Source organism: Myotis davidii, unplaced genomic scaffold (genome assembly GCF_000327345.1).
Source record: "Myotis davidii unplaced genomic scaffold, ASM32734v1 scaffold17, whole genome shotgun sequence".
Classification (NCBI taxonomy): Eukaryota; Metazoa; Chordata; class Mammalia; order Chiroptera; family Vespertilionidae; genus Myotis; species Myotis davidii.
Genome location: NW_006288624.1, coordinates 2,775,379 through 2,796,235, shown reverse-complemented (window position 1 = coordinate 2,796,235; position 20,857 = coordinate 2,775,379). Strand labels below are relative to the sequence as shown.

Here is a 20,857-nt window from a genome sequence, read left to right as displayed (position 1 = left end):
TGGGAACTGAAGGATTGCAGGTTTGATTCCGGTTAAGGGCACATACCTGGGTTTCAGGTTCCCCCCCCTCGTTGGGGCATGTTCGGTAGGCAACCAATTGATGTGGCTCTCTCCATTGATGTTTCTCTCTGTCTCTCTCTCCTCTCTCCCCCTACCCCTTCCCACTTTTTCTAAAAATCAATAGGAAAAATATCCTCCAACGAGGATTAAAAAAAAAAAAAAGTCTTGAACCCTGATTTTTTTTTTAAAAAAAATACTGATTCCTACTTTTATGAAGTCTTTGAACTAGAATGGATGGTGGGGCTAATTAACAATTGTAGCCATCCTCCCCCACTCTATTAGGTATAGCCAACAAGTATGGCCTCTGGGTTCACAGGTGTGTTGCCTGAGCTGTTAAGTCAGAGTCAGATCCTAGGGCTCATCCAGCCTCAGGCAGTTGAGCAGGCCAAGCGAGGGGCCTTTGGCTGCCACTGCTGCATTCCTTCTCTAGGCGGTGTAGTTCTCCCTTTAAGACACGTGTTCTCTCTCTCTCTTTCGGTTAAGTTGAATTTCCTCTGAGGGCAGGTGGCAAAGGCAAAGCCACACTCTGGTATAGCAGCTCTTTGTCAACTGCTGCCTCTCTCTGACTCTGTGCTGGAGCCTCCGAGGCAGGCAGCCAAGCAGAGCCAGGGCAGTCTCTGAAACCTTTCTGTGACCCAGAGATCTCCAGGTGAGCCCGTGCTTGTCTCCTTGTCCTATCGTAAGGATCTGGCTCCTAGATGCTGACGCTGATGGCAGCTTGCTGCAGGCCCTGATATTTCTCCAGGAAGGAGTTGAAAAGCTACTTATGTGCTTGTCTCTTCTGAAAGCAGGAATTCAGTTGCTAGAAATCGTTCAACTTTGTACATGATTATGGTTTCTTTAGAGTAAAGTGCCTACTTGTAAACGTATGGGTAAAGTTTTCACTTCACTTATGTCTGTTTTTTGTTTGTTTTCTATAGGTGAATCTACACCTGGCTGACTTTAGAATTCTTCTGGCTTTTAATTTTTTTCTTTTTAAAATAACTTGGACGGATAAAAGATGTGCCATGGCAGGATAGCACCAAAGAGCACCTCAGCGTCTGCCGTGGCCTCTGTGGGACATGGAGTGTTTCTTCCGCTGGTGATCCTTAGCACCCTCCTTGGAGACGGACTTGCCTCAGGTGAGTCCTGGCCTTCTGCCATCGGTCTGTGGGAGGGAAAAGACACAGTATTCTTGTTTCTCCTAAAAGCTGGGATAGGGAATTCTCTGTCTGTTAAGCAGTTACAGGGAGAGCAGGGTGGGGGGCTTTTGTGCTGTGGTATAGCAGGGAGCCAGTACTGCTGGTTTGGCACCAAGGGGCCTAATGAACCATAGGAGGACAGTTGTGTAGGAATCTACTGGTGATGACATTATCACCCCTCTTCCCTGCTGTAGTTATCAGGCAAGACAGAGGTGTGGGATTCAGATTATGATATGCAGGTAAGGGTGCAGGTTCTCAGAACCAGGTGCCCATGTTCATAGCCCATTCCCTACTACTCGCTGGCTCTGTGACCTGAGCAAGTCTCTTCACTTTTGTAAAACCTCAGTTTCCTCAGCTGCAGAATGGCAAAATAATAGTATGTACTTGATAAGGTGGTTGTGAAGATTGTCTCAGAGAATGCAATAAGCATTACTGATTGTTAACTTTTCTTAAAAAAATATATTTTACTAGAGCAGTGGTTCTCAACCTTCCTAATGCTGCGACTCTTTAATACAGTTCCTCATGTTGTGGTGACCCCCAACCATAAAATTATTTTTGTTGCTACTTCATAACTGTAATTTTGCTACTGTTATGAATCGTAATGTAAATATCTGATATGCAGGATGTATTTAGGCGACCCCTTTGAAAGGGTTGTTCAACTCCCAAAGGGGTCTCGACCCACAGGTTGATTACTGCTGTACTAGAGGCTCGATGCACGAAATTCATGCAAGAGGAGGCCTTCCTTCCCATGGCTGCTAGCACCAGCTTCCCTCCAGCAACTGGGACCCTGGCTTCCTTCTGGCTGCCAGTAGGCACCCGGACCCAGGCTTTCTCTTGCAGCCCTGGCTTCGTCCGGAAGGACGTCTAGTCTAATTAGCATATTATGTTTTTATTATTATAGATTGCTTTCAAAGAGGAAGGGAGAGGGAGAAAGATGGAAACATCAATGATGAGAGTGAATCGTTGATCAGCAGCCTCCTGCATGCCCCTAATGGGATCAAGTCCACAGCCCAGTCATGTGCCCTGACTTGTATTTGAACTGTGACCTCCTGATTAATAAGTTGATGCTCATCTGCTGAGCCACACTGGCTAGGCTGTTAGCTCTTTATTATTTGTTTCTTGTCTTTCTGGTTTTTTTTCTCAGAATGGGTACAGAGTTAAGGTATTGTAATTTAGTGAAGCAGGACTTGGTCATTGACACTACAAACTTTGTGATTTTGGACAAGCCACTTAACCATTCTGTGGCTCAGTGTCTGTATCAAATGAAGGAGTTGACCTGGATAACCTCCAAGGTCAGGTCTAGTTCCCTCAGTCTATACTTTCGTGATTCTAAGGACTTTCTGGTTAAAGATATAAGTTAGAAGAGTCTTAATGGAATACAAATGAAGCAGTGAGCCCTTTAGGGTTTGTATGGTCCTTGTTGCCTTCAGCAGTGCTCTAAAAACCCTATAGGTTCCCTTCATGTGGTCCTCGAGACCTGGTATCCTTTTTAGAAAGGGCATATTTGGGTGTGTATCATAGGCCTCTGGGTGATGCTACAGAACCTGCCTCAGTATCTGCAAACACCAATAGGGGTCTCAGTCAGTTATGGTTGAGCTTACCAGAAATGGTGCCCCTATCAGAGTTCATTAGATACATGTATATAACAGTTTTCTTTGGTTAGCGTTCTCTGGAGAGGGATCTCAGCTAGATTCTGGAAGGGGTCTTGGAGGAAGGCTGGTGTGATACAGTATGACTTTTAAGAGTCTCCATAGTTGAGTGTTATTCATTCCCTTTCTATCAACTTTCACCACCCACTTACCCAACACATACAAATAATGGTGAAATCTTATTTAATCTTTTCTTTTTGCCTTTTCTGAATTGTTGGGAGGAACAATTACTGATTCTTTTGTTACGGCTTTCCTCACCACACACAGATTTCTTCTGCTGATCCCTCTCATTCACCTCATTCTGACTCTTAACCCAAACCTTTCCTATAAACCTGAGACCTCATTGTCTATGAGGAGCCCCTGGCACAACCAAGGGGGCCACAAATGGTTAGGACATGATAGTTATATGAGGTTGCAAAGGAACAGAAGGCCAGCCTACACCATTGTGCAATAAAATGAAGCACGGCCTACATTCACAGGGCCATTCCAAAGCCAGACGAGACCTCTAGAATGGTAGTCACAGAGCCATAGAATGTGGAGGCCCTCTCTTGTTCACCACTGTATCTCTAGAGCAGGAGTTGGCAAACTGGTTCATGGGCCAAATCCTACTTCCTGTCCGTTTTTCTATGGCCTGTGAGCTAAGAATGGTTTTTATAACTTTACACTAGAGGCCCGATGCACAAAATTCGTGCACAGAGTGGAGGAGGTCCCCTCAGCCCAGCCTGCACCCTCTCCAACCTGGAACCCCTTGGAGGATGTCCGACTGCCAGTTAAGGTCCAATCCCGGAGAGTGGGCCTAAACCGGCATTCGGACATCCCTCTCACAATTCTGTACCGCTGGCTCCTAACCGCTCAACTGCCTGCCTGCCTGATTGCCCCTACTGCCTCTGCGTGCCAGCCTGATTGCCCCTAACTGCCCCTTACCCCCCACCCCCCGCTGGCCTGGTTGCCCTTAACTGCCCCCTGCTGCCGGCCAGGTCGCCCCTAACTGCCCCCCCCCTCCCCTGCCAGCCTGGTTGCCCCACGCAGCCTGCTGTTCAGTAGTTTGGTCGTTCCTCACTTAACTCCCCTGCTGACCTGGTCATAGGCAGCCATCTTGTGAGGGTGTGAGGGCTATTTTGCATATTACCTCTTTATTATATATGATAGGAAAAAAGTCAAAAGAATAATATTTTACATAAAAATTGTATGAAACTCACATTTCAGTATCCATAAGTAAAGTTTAATTGGAACATAGCAGTGTTCATTTATGTATATGTTGCCTATGGCTGTTTTTGTGCTATAATGGCAGAGTTGTGTAGCTGTGACATAGTCTGTGTGGCCCCCAAAATATTTACACTTTAAAATACTTTGCCCTTCGTAGAAGAGATTTGCATCCTACCCCAGCCCAGAACAAATAGTGCTCAATAAGTATGTGCATGAATGAAATGACTTACCAGAGCAGGAAGGAAGGAAGCTAGGACTGGTCAGAGCTAGGATGGAATTTAGAGGTTGTGTACTTGCCCAGGGTCATAAGGCCAGGACCAGAACCTACAATGACCATTCTCTTCCAAGACTCTGTTGGGGAAGCTGTCTCGGCTTGTTACCTGGCAGTATTAGGGTCTGCCTTCTGTGTCTGAAGTCTTAGTTTCCTTTTCTTTGTTAACCACCCCCCCCTCCCCCACACACACCTCACCTTCCTTTTTATGGGCTTTCCCCCTGCATCCTCCCTTCCATTTTCCAAAAATCCACACCATTCAAAATTTCCATCCAAAGTCCAAAATCAGCGATCAGGGACTGATGATTCTAGACTGGCTGGATAAAGGATTATTCTACAGTGTGGAAAAATACATGTCTATAGTGTGGGCTTAGCCCAGAATGGGAAAGTTGCCTCTGTTGTTTTCTACCTCCTTGCTACCATCTACAAAGAATCCTTCCTCCCCTGCCATCCACCCTCCAAGTCTTTCTAATCCCCATAAAGCATCTGTATTGGCACAGAGCAGGGTGCATGCAGGGGAAAGGGTTTCACCATTTCTTAGATCTAGTGTACGAAGTTGCTGCCAATATTTTTTTCTCTCTCTGGAGTAGTTTCTGGAGGAAGGAGGTGCTTAGTCCTTGGCCTAAAACCCAGAGCACACCTGTATGGCCATGCCTGCCATGAGCAATGTGTCAAGCAAGTTTGCCAAGAAACTAAGATTCTTAGGTACTCTGAAGTTAGGGAAAAGCAATTTAGTTCAGGAAAGGTCCCGTCTTCCTCTTCCTGCATTTCTTAACCTTCTTCTGTAGCTATCTCTGAACACCCATTCTAGAGGCATTTTAAATGAGGAGCTTGTAAACTCACAGCCTTGTTATCCAGTGGGCTCTAGTAGACCTGAATATGTTTGTGTACCTGTGCATTCGTGACTGTGAGAATCCCACTGGACACAGGAAGTTGGCATATTCTAGGGGGCAATTTGTCTGCATAGTCTCTGGTCATAAATACCAGAGTCACTCCTTAGTCTTGGTCATACTTGCTCAGGTTTAGAAGAAAGGAATTGTGTAAAGAGGCACTTGAGAGTTCTAGAATAAAGTTATATCATGTTTGGGGCTCAGTTTTCCATCCTGGTTTCTTTTATCTATAACTCAGGGTTTATTGTTATAAGAGAGTCATAGGATCTAGATTCCACCCAGGTCATTCCTTTAGCAGAGATGAGAGAAATTATTGAGTTTCTTTTTTAGGAGTGGCAAAAGGAAGCATATCTTATTCTTCATACCTGGTCCATCATACAGGGGAAGATTAGAATTAAAAAATAAGATTTATGCACATACTACCCAACTTGCCTTGGGGTAGCGTGGGGGGCTAGAGAAGAATTAGGATCCCAGTTAATGTAGCAGCGTCTCCCAGATCTCACAACTCCTTTCTTTCACTTGTGATCCTAAGAAACTTGCTATATGACCTTAGGCAAATTACTTGACTCTTTGTCTCTTCTATAAAATAGAAACAAGATACTTAAGGATGCTAGTTTGGTGGTGTGTAGACTAATAAAAATAATTGGAAGGCACTTGACATATAAAATATGCGGTGTAATTCCCAAATAACAACAACAACAGAAATGGTATGTGACCTACTGTTGAGTCATGTTGGACAGGAGACTTTATGCAGATGACATAATTTACTGTCTTTCAAAAACAAAATTGAAGATGTAAAGTCACTTTTTGGGTTGGGGATAAGGTGTCAAACTTGACCAGGAAGGATGGAATATTTCTGGAATTTCCTTTGTCTTCTATGTTTGCATAGTTGGATGGTCTCAACCCAACTGGCTTGCTGGCCCATATAAAAAGCTTTTTATTTTACTCCACCCCCTCCTTAGCATATTTACTGAAGAAACTCAGTATTTTATTAGTTTATGAATTTTTCCCCTTAGAGTGTTGCCATGACACTTTAGACCACGTTAAACATCACATAAGCACCTAATGTAAATTTAAAATGGCAGGGAAAGCAACCATCTATACCCACATGGCAGAGAGAAACCCAGGTACTTAGTGTTCATTGAAGATGGAAAATGTTGAGAACTAGGCTTTCAGGGGGATGATGTGGCTGTGGCCCTTAACATTACTCTGGCAGAAAGATGTTGGCAGGTGGCCTTGGTTCACTTCCCTATCTCTGAGGGACCTGGAGTCGGGGATAATGAACACTGAACTAAGAGAAGAGGACAGATAGGAGCCTGATGCATATGAAAAATTATTTGTCAGGCTCTGTGTTATCCCATTTAAAGATCTTAGAGTGTGTTTGAGCTAGCTGGTCATGTATCCATTTTACAAGTGAGAAACTCAGGCACAGAGAGGTTAGATAACTTGCTCAGAGATAGGCAGTTGTAGGAGTGACACTGGTTGGGATTTGTGCCCAGTCTGTCACTCTGTTGTCCTGTGGTCTGCTGAGAACCACACTACCTGTGCAGAGTTGCAGGCTCCTGTGAGACCCATTCCTTGTGTTGCTCTATTGGAGCACTCAGCCCAACCTTCAGAAGATTATTTTGACAAAGAAAGATACCATCTGTTTTTTTCTTCTGGATAAAGGCTGTAGGAGTTACCATGTTTCCCTCTGTGGTTGTTTCTGTCCTCATTTACCATTGCCCTTGGTTGTTTGGTTCCCAGTTTAGGCACAAGATTTGCCAAGGCAGTTCTATTACTGGGAAGGATCAATAGGGACCACAGCAAATTGTTTGCTAAATGAGGATGTAGCTCCCAAAACATCCACAGAGCATCTTCCTGTCAGCTGCAAACCCTGCTGACAAAGTGATGTAATCTCTCCATGGTGTAATTACCTGTGACTATAAAAAGACTTGAGGATTGTGGTAGGAGGATGGATAGATCATTAGAGGGCTTGTTACACTCTGGTGTCATGAAAAGACATTGAGAAATTACCCTCTGCAGGCTAATTGCTGTGCCATGTTTAGGACATTGCAGACGCATGATACAAACCTTGCACTGTAACTTTTGAAACAAAAGAAACCAGGAGTCCACCAGCCTGAAACCTGAGTGGGTTATAGCCCTCATTAAACACAGATTCCATTTGCCAAGCAAAGGTGCCCCTCTATCCTGGGCTAACTTTAGAGCTTGGAAGATATCCTTCCTACCCGCCCAACTCTTTCTACAAAAGAGGGACACAGAGTGCTAATAAAAAAAAACTAGGATTAGCACTCAGTCTTTATTTATTTCTAGGCAGATTTGCAGATAAACTCTTTTTAGCACCTCTTATCCATTGAAAGATTTCTTCCTCCTCATCACTCAGAAGCATGAGCCTGCAGAGGGTTTGAGCAACTCTCCTAGTCCAGGTGGCTTGTGCTGGTGTGGCTGGCTGCCTGGACTGTGGCGATATCAGGAGTGACCTTGGCTCACCTCATGTTTAGCTTTGGGGCCTAGAGCAACAGCGGCATTTAGAGACAACCTGTGGTGTGAGTGCGATAGGTGCTGACTGCTAACTTCTCTGAGCCCTGTTCACCTACCTCACTGTAAGCAAACCTAGAGCATGAAATGTGAATTCACTGGAAGATGAGGATGAGATTACAACTATTGAAAAACCCTAGGGTTTCTCTTGTCAGTGGAATAGGATTCAATTAATAAATGCTTTAAAATGGCAAATTCCACCTGCAGCTCTCATGGAGCCACTGAGGTCACTAGTATAGCTGAGTATAATAACTAGCTGTCATTATGCTCCAACCCAATCCCTTGGTTTTTAGAGAGGCATGTAGTCTGATTAAAAGCATGGACTCTGGAGTCATAGTGCCTGGGTTTGAGTACTACCTGTACTCCTAGCTACCTATGTTACCTTGGATAATTATCCTGACTTCACTACCTTTGTTGCCCTAGAATAGGAATGAAAATAGTGCATAAGATTGTTGCAAGGATTGAATAAGATAGTACATATATGTAAAGCACTTAGGATAATGCCGGGCATACAAAGGAATAATTCCCAAGTTGGAAGATCAAATTCCAGCACCAATTGGTACAGCCTGTACATCTGACATCACAGCTAACTAGTTCAGACAGACTCGGGGTTGGAAAATGCTCCTTGTTTCTTCTGTTATCTCTTGGATTTGATTCAATACATCCTGCATTCTGTATGAGTTATTCATAATTCGTGTTTCTAATTCTCAAATGCCACATCTTAGCATTCCACACATGAAGACAAATCGAAAAGAGCAGTAATGCTGGGGGGTCAGTTAGGTAACCTCACAGTAAGCCATGCCCTTCGTGAGGCTTCTTATTGACATTTCAGAGCCCAGGTTCCTTAAAGCTGCTATTTGTTAGGGACTTTAGGAATTATTTTGAAACCTTCTAAGTTTGAGAATGCTAAGGGTCTGTTCTTTCAAAGACATGTTTCATTTTATCAGCACCAAGATGTGATTGAAGGATTACATTTCAAAAGATTCCTAAACACATCTGGAAGAATACAACATTAGAATTAAAAAATAAGAACTCTTCTTTTCTCCAGTTGGTAATCTTTTGCCTCCTTCTACTTTTCTTAGCAATATTTGACAGCATTCCTTCTTTTAAGAGCCTTTCCCACTTAGATTCATTTGCTTCCTCAAAGGTGGATATTTCTCCCTTGTTTAACTTCTTTGACTTATTAGCTTTGCCAGTAGCCAAATATTTCAAAGTACAATTGTTAATCATTCAAAATTCTGCACGTAGTACAGAGAAGATAAACAGATTCCCCTTAAGATTTTTTCTTTGCAAAGCTTTTTTTCTTTTGAAATTCACAAAACTATTTTAGGCATTTCAACCCAGCAGAGGAAATGTGTTTCAGGAAAATTATGGCCAACTACAAATAGGGTTAAAAGTAATTCTGCTGTAGCCTATGTTATTGTGAGTAACAAACAACACTTTATTAAATACAAAGGGCCTGATGATCAGTGCTTCACGTGTAGTAGACACATGTCTCCTTGGGAAAGGGCAGGACCTGTGTGTTTATTGTCACTGGCTTGTGTTCTGACAGTTTGGCCTTGTTGACTTTGGCAGTGGTAGGAGGTACAAGAGAATGTTGCTGGGATTGTCACACAATGGATAAGGACTGAGTGGGCGTGTGGTGCTGCCTGTCAGTGTTTACTGAGCACTGAGCTAAACACAGAGAAATGTGGGATGGACAGGGGAGAAGCCTTGGATGCTTCTGCTTCCAGGTTGATTTCATTACTTTGGAGGCCAGAATGCAGAGGACCCTATGGTGACTTGAACCAAAGCTGCCACATGAAAGCTCCTCATAACCATCCATGGTTGCTCAGGATTACTGATTATTGGCCTGTGAATTTAGCTGGTGATTTCAGTAGGCTGTGTGGATCTCTTCTTTACACCCCTTGTACAGTAGACACCTTCAGTCTTTGATATTTGAGGCCTTCTCTTATATTCATGTGTCTCTCAGGCTTGGTTCCAGTTCTGTGTTCTTGGTTTCATGTTTGCACATAAGCTCCTTGAAGGCAGGGACAAAGTTCTTTATAGTTTGCTATAACTAGACCAATGATCACCCCAGGTGGACTCAACAAGCACATCCTGGAGAAAGGTCTGGGGGAAGAGAGGGGACCACTCCTGACAGGATTGTGCAGAATTATGGCCTGTCCTGTATGTGAGGATGAACAGGACAAGTCCACAGCCCTGTGAGTGGCAGCCGCCTGTGGGGCCTCCCTTCTGATTGATCGTTTCCCATAAGAGTCTGGGAAGTTGAGAAGCATGTGAAACTGTCTTCATGCCTCAGGATGCAGGTGTTGGGGCTCTTCTGAGAGGAAAGGAGTGGGGCTGGCAGGCTGCCCAGAAGAGTTTATCATGGCATGTACTGACTTTAAACTTGGATGCCGATCTTTGAACCCAGTGCAGGTCTTCTTAGGTCATGAGGGCGGAGGAAAAGTAGACCTTTATTGCCCGTGGGGAGTGAAGGTTAAGTGGAGGAATGTGTGTACTAGTAAAAACCAGGATGACTCTAAAATCTATCCTGATACTAGAGAGGGCCAGAGAAAGGCTTGGATGGTTGGGCTTCCCTTTCTCAGTTCCCTTTAGCTTATTCCCTAATGTCAAGGCTAAGAAGACTCCTTTTTTATCCTTTCCTGAACATCAGCACCTTCAAACTTATTCTTACCCTGTTCTTCCTGTGGCAGGTGCCCTGCCTTCTCCCCTTTCTGCCATAATTCATCCTTTAAGATCCAGTTCATAGTCACCTCCTCTGTGAGACACCACCCATCCCTTTACCCCTAGAATTAGCAGGGTCTAAAGGAAGAAGAGTAGGCTTTGTGTGTATTTTTTAAATAGAATTAGCAGGAGCTCCTGGTCTCAGTTCTTTCTTTTGGGAAGATGTCAGAGAGGTTTCCTATAAATAGGATTCTTTTTCCAGGAATCTTAACTCTCTTTAATTTGAAAGAATTGGATAGCTCATTAAGACTTATGGGGCCCTGGCTGGTGTTGATAAGTGGTTAGAGCATTAGCCTGCTCATGAGAAGGGTCTCATGTTTGAGTCCTGATCAAGGATACGGACCTGGGTTGCAGATCAATCCCCGGCCCTGGGTTGGGGTGCATACAGGAGGCAATCAGTCGATGTTTCTCTCTCCCTCTTGGTCTCCTTCCCCTTTCTCCCCCTCCCTCCTTCCCTTCCACTCTCTAAAAAAATCAATGGAAAAAAAATCCTTGGGTGAGGTTAACAACAACAACAAAAGACTTCTGGGAATTGCAGCTTTCGGGAACTGGGCTGAGGCAGAACCCTTTGTTCTGCAGATCATGATACACAAATCCTATAGACTTGTTCCTAATGACCACGAAGGGTTGCCAGGGTTTCTGTGGGACAGGTTTGGTTTGGTATTTTAATAAATGACATTACCTAGTTTAGCCAGTATGTCTTGACATAAGGTGGGCAGGGAGGACAGCTGGAGATACATATGCCATGGAGAGCTTTCTGGGACAAGATACTGGCCTGGATATTGATGGAAGCTATTACATGTAGTTTGGTCTTTGTGGTCAGCCTGTGAGAGGAGGGCACCTGAGCCAGAAACAGTTCTCTACACCAGGAAGAAACAGAGCTGATGGTTTAACACTGTGATTTATTCAGTTTCTTGTTGAGCTTTTGCTGAATGCCAAGACTGTACCAGCTACAGTTCTGTGTGAGACATGCTGTGATCAGGGAATCATTGAGCCATATTGGAATACACATCTGAGGGGCTCCTAACTCAGATTGGGATGGACATGGAAGACTTCTGTGAGGGAGAGAAATGTACACTGAGACCTAGCAGCAAATTAGGGGCCAGGGAGTAGGGGAGACAAGATGGCATAGTGAGGTTAGGAATGTAGTCTCTTGGGGCAAAACAGGCTGATTAGAATCCTAATTCTTCCACTAACATGTTGTGTAATTTTGAACATGTTTCTCAAAGGTGATGTCCCTCGGTTTTCATATGTGTGAAATTGGGGTGATAACATACCATATAGAGTTGTGGTGTTACCATCATTTTTATTCATATGGCACCTTACCAGTGGCCATGTTGGGCACAGTCGGGAGGGAGGAGAGAAAGAGAGTTAGATAGTGTCTGCTCTGTTCACTGACATTCCCTTCTTTGAAACTTGCCATGTCACTTCTATTGAAATTTTGGAAGCCCAATATACTCTATCCCCCAAACTGGTTTGCCTCTCGCCCTGGTGGGTGAATGAGTGGTCTTCTCTACTTTGGAGTAAGTTGTAAAGCTGGTATTTCAAAAAAGAAAGATAAAGTCTAGTCTCAGCTCAAGATTTCAGAGAATTAGGCTGAACATCACCAAAAGTACAGTTGGGGGACAGCACCCAGAGGGGTGAGGTGCTGCTGGTGGAGGCAGGTGCCTTCCCCGAGTTGTCAGAGTTTCCAGGGGAGGGACGAGGAAGGAAGAGAAGGACCAAAGCTCCCTGTGCAGGAGTGTCCTAAAGATCACAGGGTTAAAGAAAAACAAACACCAGTTAATGAATTAAGGGTTGAATTAGTCCAAATAGGGAAATAAAGAAGGCTGGAGGAGGGTGTTGATTTTGGTACAATTTATGGAGAAGATTGAGGATGAGAAGAATGGAGCAGAGCTCTTATTTGCCCAGGGGAACAGGAAGTGACTGGCTAGGTGAGGCTGCCTTTCCAGCCTCCCTAAGGTTGCGTGGGGGAGAGACACACTCAGGGCAGGCCCCTCATCCTCTGCCTCAGCCCAATAAGCCCGTGGGAGGTGTGTCTGACAAGGAGTCCTTACACTTCAGCCAGTCTGACACACCACACAGGATCCTATGTGGTCTTGGAGTCACAGATTCTGCAGGGAGGCCTAGAGAGTGTGGGAGGTTCCTAATTGACTGGGAAGGAAGAAGAGGGAGGAGCAGCTGGCATCTAGGGCACGTGGATGTGTTCCTGCACCCTTCATCTGGGATCAGGCCAGGGTAATTGGAGACATTGGGGTGAGGACTGCCTGTGATTTGATGTGCTCAGGGGTGCAGAGAACTGTTGTGACTTCCAGTAGAGGTGTGTCTCAGGTTCTTTAGAGTGGCTTTTAGCAAAGGAAGCAGTTCTCCATGCTATTGTTCTCAGTACCATGTTGTTAGGCAGTTTAGAGGCTTTATAGTCCTTTCCCTGGCATTCAGAAATTCGGTTGCCAGTTGGCAGACTCTGGCTTTGCAGGAATAATTAAGACTGTGAATAACAGGATTAAGTGAGATATGTAAAATTGCCAGGTCAACAATAAAAGTCTATTTCAATGGAAGGGATTTATTATAATGCTCTATTTTTCAGTCAGTATCTCTTTTCTGAGTTGCTCAAAGCACTGAGTTAACATTTAACTGGTTAATCCTTCATCCATCTCTGGGCAGAAGGCTGACATTTAATAGTCTCCTTTGTATGCAAGATCAAAAACTAAAGTTTCCAACAGAGCCCCAAATCTTGAGTTTGAAGCCCAAATCTGTGGAGTAAACCTCTGAATATGATAATCCCTCATTCCTGAGAATAAAGAAGGTGAGAAGCGAAAGGGAGGAGAGCATTACAAAGTTTGTTTTCTCACAGACAACTGGTCATGCCTGACAAGGGTGTCATAGTCAGGATATTGAGGGACCTGGAAATCTGACATCCCTTTTTCACTGAGAAGCCACAGAATCCTGAAGGTATAAACTGGAGAAGCAGAGGGCTAATCAGAGCAGGTTTGGGGCAAAGAACAGGGAAGCAGAAAGGGGACTGGCAGAGTTCTTCATTCTGTTCTGTTAGGTTGTGGTTGGTGGTACCTGAGGTGCCAAATTCTGCACCACAGTGCCAACTTCCTGGTACACACCAGTGGAAAGCCACCTGCCACTCCAGTGTGCCTCAGGAATGTCAGTAGGACACTCACAAGTGCTTACTATATTCTGCAGTTCCTGTGGTGAAACCCCATGGAGGTGGATTCGGGAATCTCCCTAAGTGTCTGTCTGGCCCGGGTCAGTTTTACTGCAGAACAAGCACTGCATTTATCAGGATGGCATCTGGACAGATGGCTTCATGTCAGTCTTCCTGTCAGGGGGAGGCCTATGCCTGTTGGCCCACCTTGATCCCTGCTCAGGTCTGGTGAAGAGAGGTTCTACTTTTTTCACTTTAATAGATGAAGCCTATCAGGATCATCAGGACGTTCTTTCCTTAGCCCGTGCTTTCCTGCCTCTGGTCAAAGCTTAAAGGACAGTTTGTGCGCATTCTTGCACAAGGTCTTGAACTTTGGAAGCAAGAGAAGGATATGCTGAGTTGGGATGCTCCTCATTCATCCAGTGGCAGCTATATGGGCTCCTAGGCTTGAAATTCTAGAGGTCATTTAAGTGTGCCAGTTAGTAGTCACATACTTGTGAATCAGCAGGCTGAGCCTTCTAGGTTATATGCTCCACTGGGTCTTGAATTTTAGTGTGCATTAGAATCCCCTGGAGGAACCAGATTGCTGGACACCACCTTCAGAGTTTCTGATTCAGCAGGTCTGGAATGAGAACTGAGAATTTGCATTTCTCCTAAGTTCTTACATGCTGCTGCTGGTGATCTGGGGCCCATGCTTTGAGAACCACAAGTTTACACTTGGGGTGAACAAGCCCATCTGACCCTTTTCAGAACAAGTTCTGTTTGGTAAGGTGGGGATAGAGAAATGGAATGGCCTTAAACCCACTGGAGAGAGAGGTGGTTCAGAAGTAGGATGCTTCAGATGGACCAACCTAATTTGAAAATGGAAAAGGTTAAATGATTAAGGATGATGCTGGAAGGTGTATCTCTTATCTTTTCTGGGCTGGCTTTGGTCCTTGTCAGTTATCCTACAGAGAGAGGAGCCAGACTGCTGGTCACCTTGGGCATCTTCTCCCTCCACTCATTCTGCCTCTTCCTGAAAGTCTTCATTTTAGGAAATCTTTCCACAGCTGGGCTCATGGTATGAAGAACAGGGCCCCGAGCTGGTGGTCCCAAATATGAGCTCCAGTACCATCTCTAATGAGCAGGAACTAAAGGCCCTTCACTTTGCTCAAGGGTGAAGGGAGGGTGGACTAGCTCTCCAAGGCCCTTTGAACTCCTCTGACTACTTCCTCTTCCAGGGTCAGGAACTTTGCTTGCTTATTACTTGTTTTCTTATTTTTTATGTGTGTGTGAGATCTTCTGTTGATAAGCAGTACTGAATCAGAATCCTATCTGGAGACTGGCTTACTGAAAGTGAAACTAGAGAAACATTTGGGAATTGAGTAACTTTTCTTTTTAGAGAGTCTCCGGCCTCTGCAATTATGCTGTTTCCATAAAACCTGTGTCCAGAGAGGAATGACTTAGCATCCTTGTTGGGTCCTGTTCCCTTTCCTTCAGATCCTTGCATTTGACAGGAAGGTTTCTCAGGCTGTCTTATCAGTTCTAATTTCCAGGGTGCTGGGGATTGTCATTCCACATTCTCTCCTCCCTGGCCCTGTGTTCATGGTAGGCCTGTGTCAGTATTTGCTGGGTGGGTGGAATACAAGGTTGTATCCATGTACCTCTTCTCCTTTCCTTTAGTTTCTCACTCCCTTCTTCTTAACTTATTATGATTGTCCTGCTTTGCCCTTCTCCCCTCCATCTTCTCGCCCTCCCTCCTCCTCTCCTTCCTCTGCACTGTGGCAGAGCTGGCCATCGGTGTTTGTACATCGAGTGTGTGAAGGGTTGGGGTGTGCCTGTGGAGTTCACAAATAATCCTACTTATTAGGCTGTCTGTGTAAGGGTCACAACCAGGTGGCTTTTTCCTTTTTTCTCTTCAGCCCACTTTATCTAGGCTATCTGTGAGTTACAGAATGTTTTCACCATCTTATGGAAGTTTGCTGTCCTCAGAGTGAATCTGACCCTGTTTTCAGCCTTTTATTTCCTGCTGTTGGTATTGGCAGGCTAAAGGACACCAGCACATCTGTCTCAGAACCATTGTCTGGCCCTATCTCTCCAGCCTCCGTGTGAAGGGGCACAAGGAAGATTGCCAGCCTTGGTTAACGGTCACTTAGCCCCTCTGATCCTTCCTGGGCAGCTTTCAGGCAGCTCAAGCACTGACTAACCTGAGGTTTTTGTTGAAACAGGGAAAGATTGGATCAGTTTAATTCATTTTAAGTGAAATCACCAGCCTTTGATGAGTCCATTAATTTCTTCTCCTTGGAACACCCCGTTTACAGTAATGGGAAATCCTGACTCTCTCATTTCCCCCCATACCCTGCTTTAATCTGAGACAGCTGGAGACTGCAGTCTGCTTTTTCATTTACTGAAAGAGTGGTTTGAAGACGATTTTAATGACTGGCTTTGACAGTACTTCCAGAAATGAAGACTGTTGCTGTGCTTAAGTTCACACTCACTTAGGACGCTGGTCCTGTTCACCTTGCTCCTGTAAAACTCTGCTTACTTAGTTCTTGGTGTGCAGGTAGAAAGAGTCACCATGAATGCTATCTTGTTCCGGGCAGTGTGTGCAACTTTTTTTTTTTTTTTATCACTTGACATTTATAGACCTGGAATGTGCCAGGCACTGTTTCAGTTACTGAGTGTTTCCCTGGCCTCTCCTCCCTGCCCTGGTGGAAGCACAGAGGACTAAGTTCCAGCCGGGTGGTGGCTACCCATAGATCTTAGGAACTGTAATCTCTGAGGCTTTCTTTCTCTGTGTTTTTATGGTTGTAATGCTTATTTCTGTACCTTTCCTTTCTTTGCTCTAAAGAGGAATAAATAATATGAACCACCTCTTGAGATCAGAGAAATAGTGGGTAGCAATAGCTATAACAGCTTACCACTACTGGCAGTTGACGAGATGTAAAACACTTTCTTGTATTATGTCATATTGGTATCTTCACAATAAAGGTATCACAGCCATTAAAGAATAAAGCTGGGATTTGCACCCAGCTCTTCCCATGCAAATAAAAATTTTTTGGTACACTTGTGTATGTGTGTGCTTTTAATACTGTCTTCCCCATGCCTTTGTTGTTAGCATTATTTCAATCACTTAAGTGTTAAGAAGCTATTACATATACACTGGGCCCTCTGCCAGGAACTGAGTACCTCACAGTCTAATTGGGGGCAAAGATAAGATGGAATGTATCTTTATTCCCCTGGAGTGGTTCAGGTACTGAGTACTGTTAGAAAGAAGATAATTAACCCTGACATCATCCAGGAAGGTGCTGTGTGTGTGTGTGTGTGTGTGTGTGTGTGTGCGCGCGCCACATCTTTTCTTTTCTTTTGGGTGGGGCTGGGTGCGGAGGGTGTGGGGAGATGGTAGTAAGGGGTGAGGATGCGCTGGAGTGGAGTGGAGGAGGAGGTGGGAGGGTGCAGCAGGTGGAGGGTGGGTAGGACGCTGCCACATCTTTACCTATTCATCTATTGATGGATATCTAAATTGTTTTCATATTTTCACTATTACTAATATTGCTGCAGTGAACATAGAGGTGCATATATCTTTTCAAATTAGAGTTTTTGTTTTCTTCAGATAAATACCCAGAAATGGAATTGTGTGGCACCTGTATTTTTCATTTTTTAGGAATCTCCATACTATTCTCCATAGTTGTTACACTCATAAGACACGGGGTGATAGGGGAGGCTAGGGGACTGTCTAAGGTGGGGGGAGGGGGGGAAATGGACACATATGTAATACCCTTTGTAATAAAAAATTAAAAAAAATAACAATAAATATCAGAGGGAGCATGTACACACCTGTGAAAGAATATGTGCTGGCAAATAGCATCTTAATCTCTCTATATAAAAGCCCAAGTGACTGGCTGACTGGCCGGAGGGTGTGGGGAGATGGTAGTAAGGGGTGAGGATGCGCTGGAGTGGAGTGGAGGAGGAGGTGGGAGGGTGCAGCAGGTGGAGGGTGGGTAGGACGCTGCCACATCTTTACCTATTCATCTATTGATGGATATCTAAATTGTTTTCATATTTTCACTATTACTAATATTGCTGCAGTGAACATAGAGGTGCATATATCTTTTCAAATTAGAGTTTTTGTTTTCTTCAGATAAATACCCAGAAATGGAATTGTGTGGCACCTGTATTTTTCATTTTTTAGGAATCTCCATACTATTCTCCATAGTTGTTACACTAATTTACAATCCCACCAATAGTGTATGAGGGTTCATTCCCTTTTCTTTACATTATCAATTTATTTGATTTTAGTGACTGGCTTTGACAGTACTTCCAGAAAGAAAATAATATTAATAAAGCTGAAACTGTAAAGCAGCAGTGGTTCTCAAACTCTTTGTTCAAAGGTCCCTTTACACAATTGAAAATTTTTGAAGACCTTCAGAGAGTTGTCTGTGTGTTACATCTATCAATATATACCACAGTTGAAAATAAAATGAAAAAAAAATTATTTGTAAATTCATTAAAAAAAATAAGAACAAACTGCAGCCAGGGGGGGGGGCGGGAAGAGATTAACCAAAGATCTTATATGCATACTAGAGGCCTGGTGCATAGATTCGTCCACCAGTGGGTCTCTCGTCCTGGCCTGTGGGGATCAGGTCAAAACCGGCTCTCCGACATCCCCCGAGGGGTCCTGGATTACAAGAGGGCGCAGGCCAGGCCAAGGGACCCCACTGGTGCATGAATCCGTGCACCAGGCCTCTAGTATTAATATGAAAATAGTTTGAACCACATCAATCTCCTGAAAGGATTTCAAGGACTCTAACCACTGCTGTAGAGAAAGTTCAAGAAATTTACAAATTGGGAGGAGATAATCAAGGAAACACAAAATTAAAGCCACATTGGGATCCTATTTTATGTTCATCAGATTGGCAAAAATTAATATCTAACAATACTAGTTGTTGCAAAGCATGTGGAGAACTAATAATTTTTTTTTACATCACTACTGGTATAAAGTAATATAACGAGTCTGGAGAGCTATTAGGCAATATGAAGAGTTGAAATTGTGCACTCCACTGTTAGAGATGTATATGCCAGAGGAATCTTGTATACCTGCTTAAGATACACGTACAGGATGTTCCTTATAGTGTTGTTTCTAACAGTGAAAAACTGAAGTCACCTATGTACCCATCAATGAGAGAATCATCGCAAATAGTTTGGTATGTTAACGCAATGGAATGCTATACTACAGGTAAAACTATCCTGTCAACATGGCTAAATTCAAAAACAATGCTGAGTGAACAAAAGGAGGCTATGGAACATTCTATACATTTAAAAACATACAAAACAGTACTCTGTATTGCTTAGGATTCCATTTTTAGAGATGTAAAACCTGTAAATGTAAATGCCCATGTAAATGTGTAAAAACATAGAAACATGATTGGAAAGGATATGCATCAGCTAAGGCTACTAGTTACCCCTGGAGGAAGAGATCTGAAGCAAACATGGCAAAATATTAATCTAAGTGGCAAATACCCACATATGATATTAGTCTGTATTATATAATGAATGAAAATTTTCATTGAAAACCTGAAATAGATTTAAAGTGGCTACCTTAACACCCCAAAAAATCAATTAATTAGGACCTGAATAGACATTTCTGCCAAGAGGACAAACAGATGGCCAACAGACATATAAAAAGATTCAACATCACCAGTTATTAGGGAAATGCAAATTAAAACCACAATGAAATAACACCTTACACTTGTCAGAATGGCTATCATCAATAAATCAACACCCATCCTTATAATAGATTTTTTTTGAGTTTTTCTTTGAGGGAGGAGGAGGAAAGTGTGGGAGGATGAGGGAATGCTAGGCAGGGATTTTGTCACCTTCTCCAGACCCCTTTTGTTCAAGAGAGCCTCCTAGGTGATTCTAATGTGCAGCCAAGGTTGAGAACCACTGGTGTATACTCTCATGTTGGATCCTTGAGTTCATTGGTTCATTGCAGCTTGTGTCCAGAAGATCAGAACTTACCAGTGATGGGATTCTGGAAGCACATCCCCTCTCCAAAACCCTCATTTCCACTGGACACTTGAGTTTCTGTTAGCATAAAAGCACCAGAGCTCTTCTTCCCTGTTGTGTCTGTGCTGGCCTGGGTAAGTGGTGGCAGTGGGTGGGCTGCCAGCCAGCAAGTTAACTGCAGTCAGGGGTATGAATGATGGTCCTCCAAGAAAAAAGGAGGGACTAACCCTGCTGACATCCAAGGCCTCATTATTTCTCACAAGACTCATTGGTTTCTCCAGTGTCTTACCCACATCCTTCTACTCAAGTCTGTCTTCCAACCTGCTATCATAGTAACTCAAAACCTCAGACACTAAGCACGATACTTCTCTCTTTTAAAAGTAAACAAACTCGGGCCCTTTATAAGGCTTATATTAAGGTCCATACTCCTGAGCAGCATAACACCCCTCTGTGCTTTCAGCTTGCTTCCCAACCACTTCCCTGTTCTGTTTTCTGTCCTGGGACCTTACCAGGAATTTTATCATTTTCATGATACTGCATGGAATGTGCTTCACTGCCTCATTTACATTGTTCCCTCCCTCACAAATGTTCTCCATTTGCTTGTTGAAGGGCAGCCTGTTTGACTCTCAGACCCCACAAAACTCAGTAAGGTCTTTTTTGTTGTTGTTAATGTTCACCCGAGGATTTTTTTTTCCTGTTGATTTATAGAGAGAGTGGAAGGAGGGGAGTGAGGAGGAGGGAGAAACATTGATGGGAGAGAGACACATCAGTTGGTTGCCTTGTGCACTCGCCCTTACCAGGCTGGGATTGAACCTGCAACCCAGGTACATACATGCCCTTGATCTGGGAATCAAACCAGTGACCCTTCAGTGCGCAGGTCAGTTCTCTGACCACTGAGCACCACCAACCAGCGCAGAGGATGGATGATTCCTTTTTCATCTTGGTCTCCCAACTGATTCAGCCTTTCCAAGTAAAATGAAGACTGAGAGTTAATTTATTTTTTTATATATATACTAGAGGCCTGGTGCACAAAAATTTGTGCACTTGGGGGGAAGGAGGGGTCCCTCAGCCTGGCCTGTGCCCTCTCGCAGTCTAAGACCCCTTGGGAGATAACGACCTGCTGGCTTAGGCCTGCTCCTGGGTGGCAGAGGGCAGGCCTAATCCCTAGGTGCAGCCCCTGGTCAGGC

The 20,857-nt window shown here is 44.0% G+C and overlaps 1 protein-coding gene across 1 annotated transcript in view; it reads left to right on the top strand.

The window, feature by feature from the left end:
- The first annotated feature begins 952 nt into the window (after window positions 1-952).
- Window positions 953-20,857, top strand: part of SUSD6 (sushi domain containing 6) — a 54,348-nt gene continuing 34,443 nt past the window's right edge. The window contains exon 1 of the mRNA XM_015562036.1: window positions 953-1,181. Coding sequence (XP_015417522.1) covers window positions 1,061-1,181 — 121 coding nt within the window. The 5' untranslated portion in view covers window positions 953-1,060. The remainder of the gene's footprint in view (window positions 1,182-20,857) is intronic.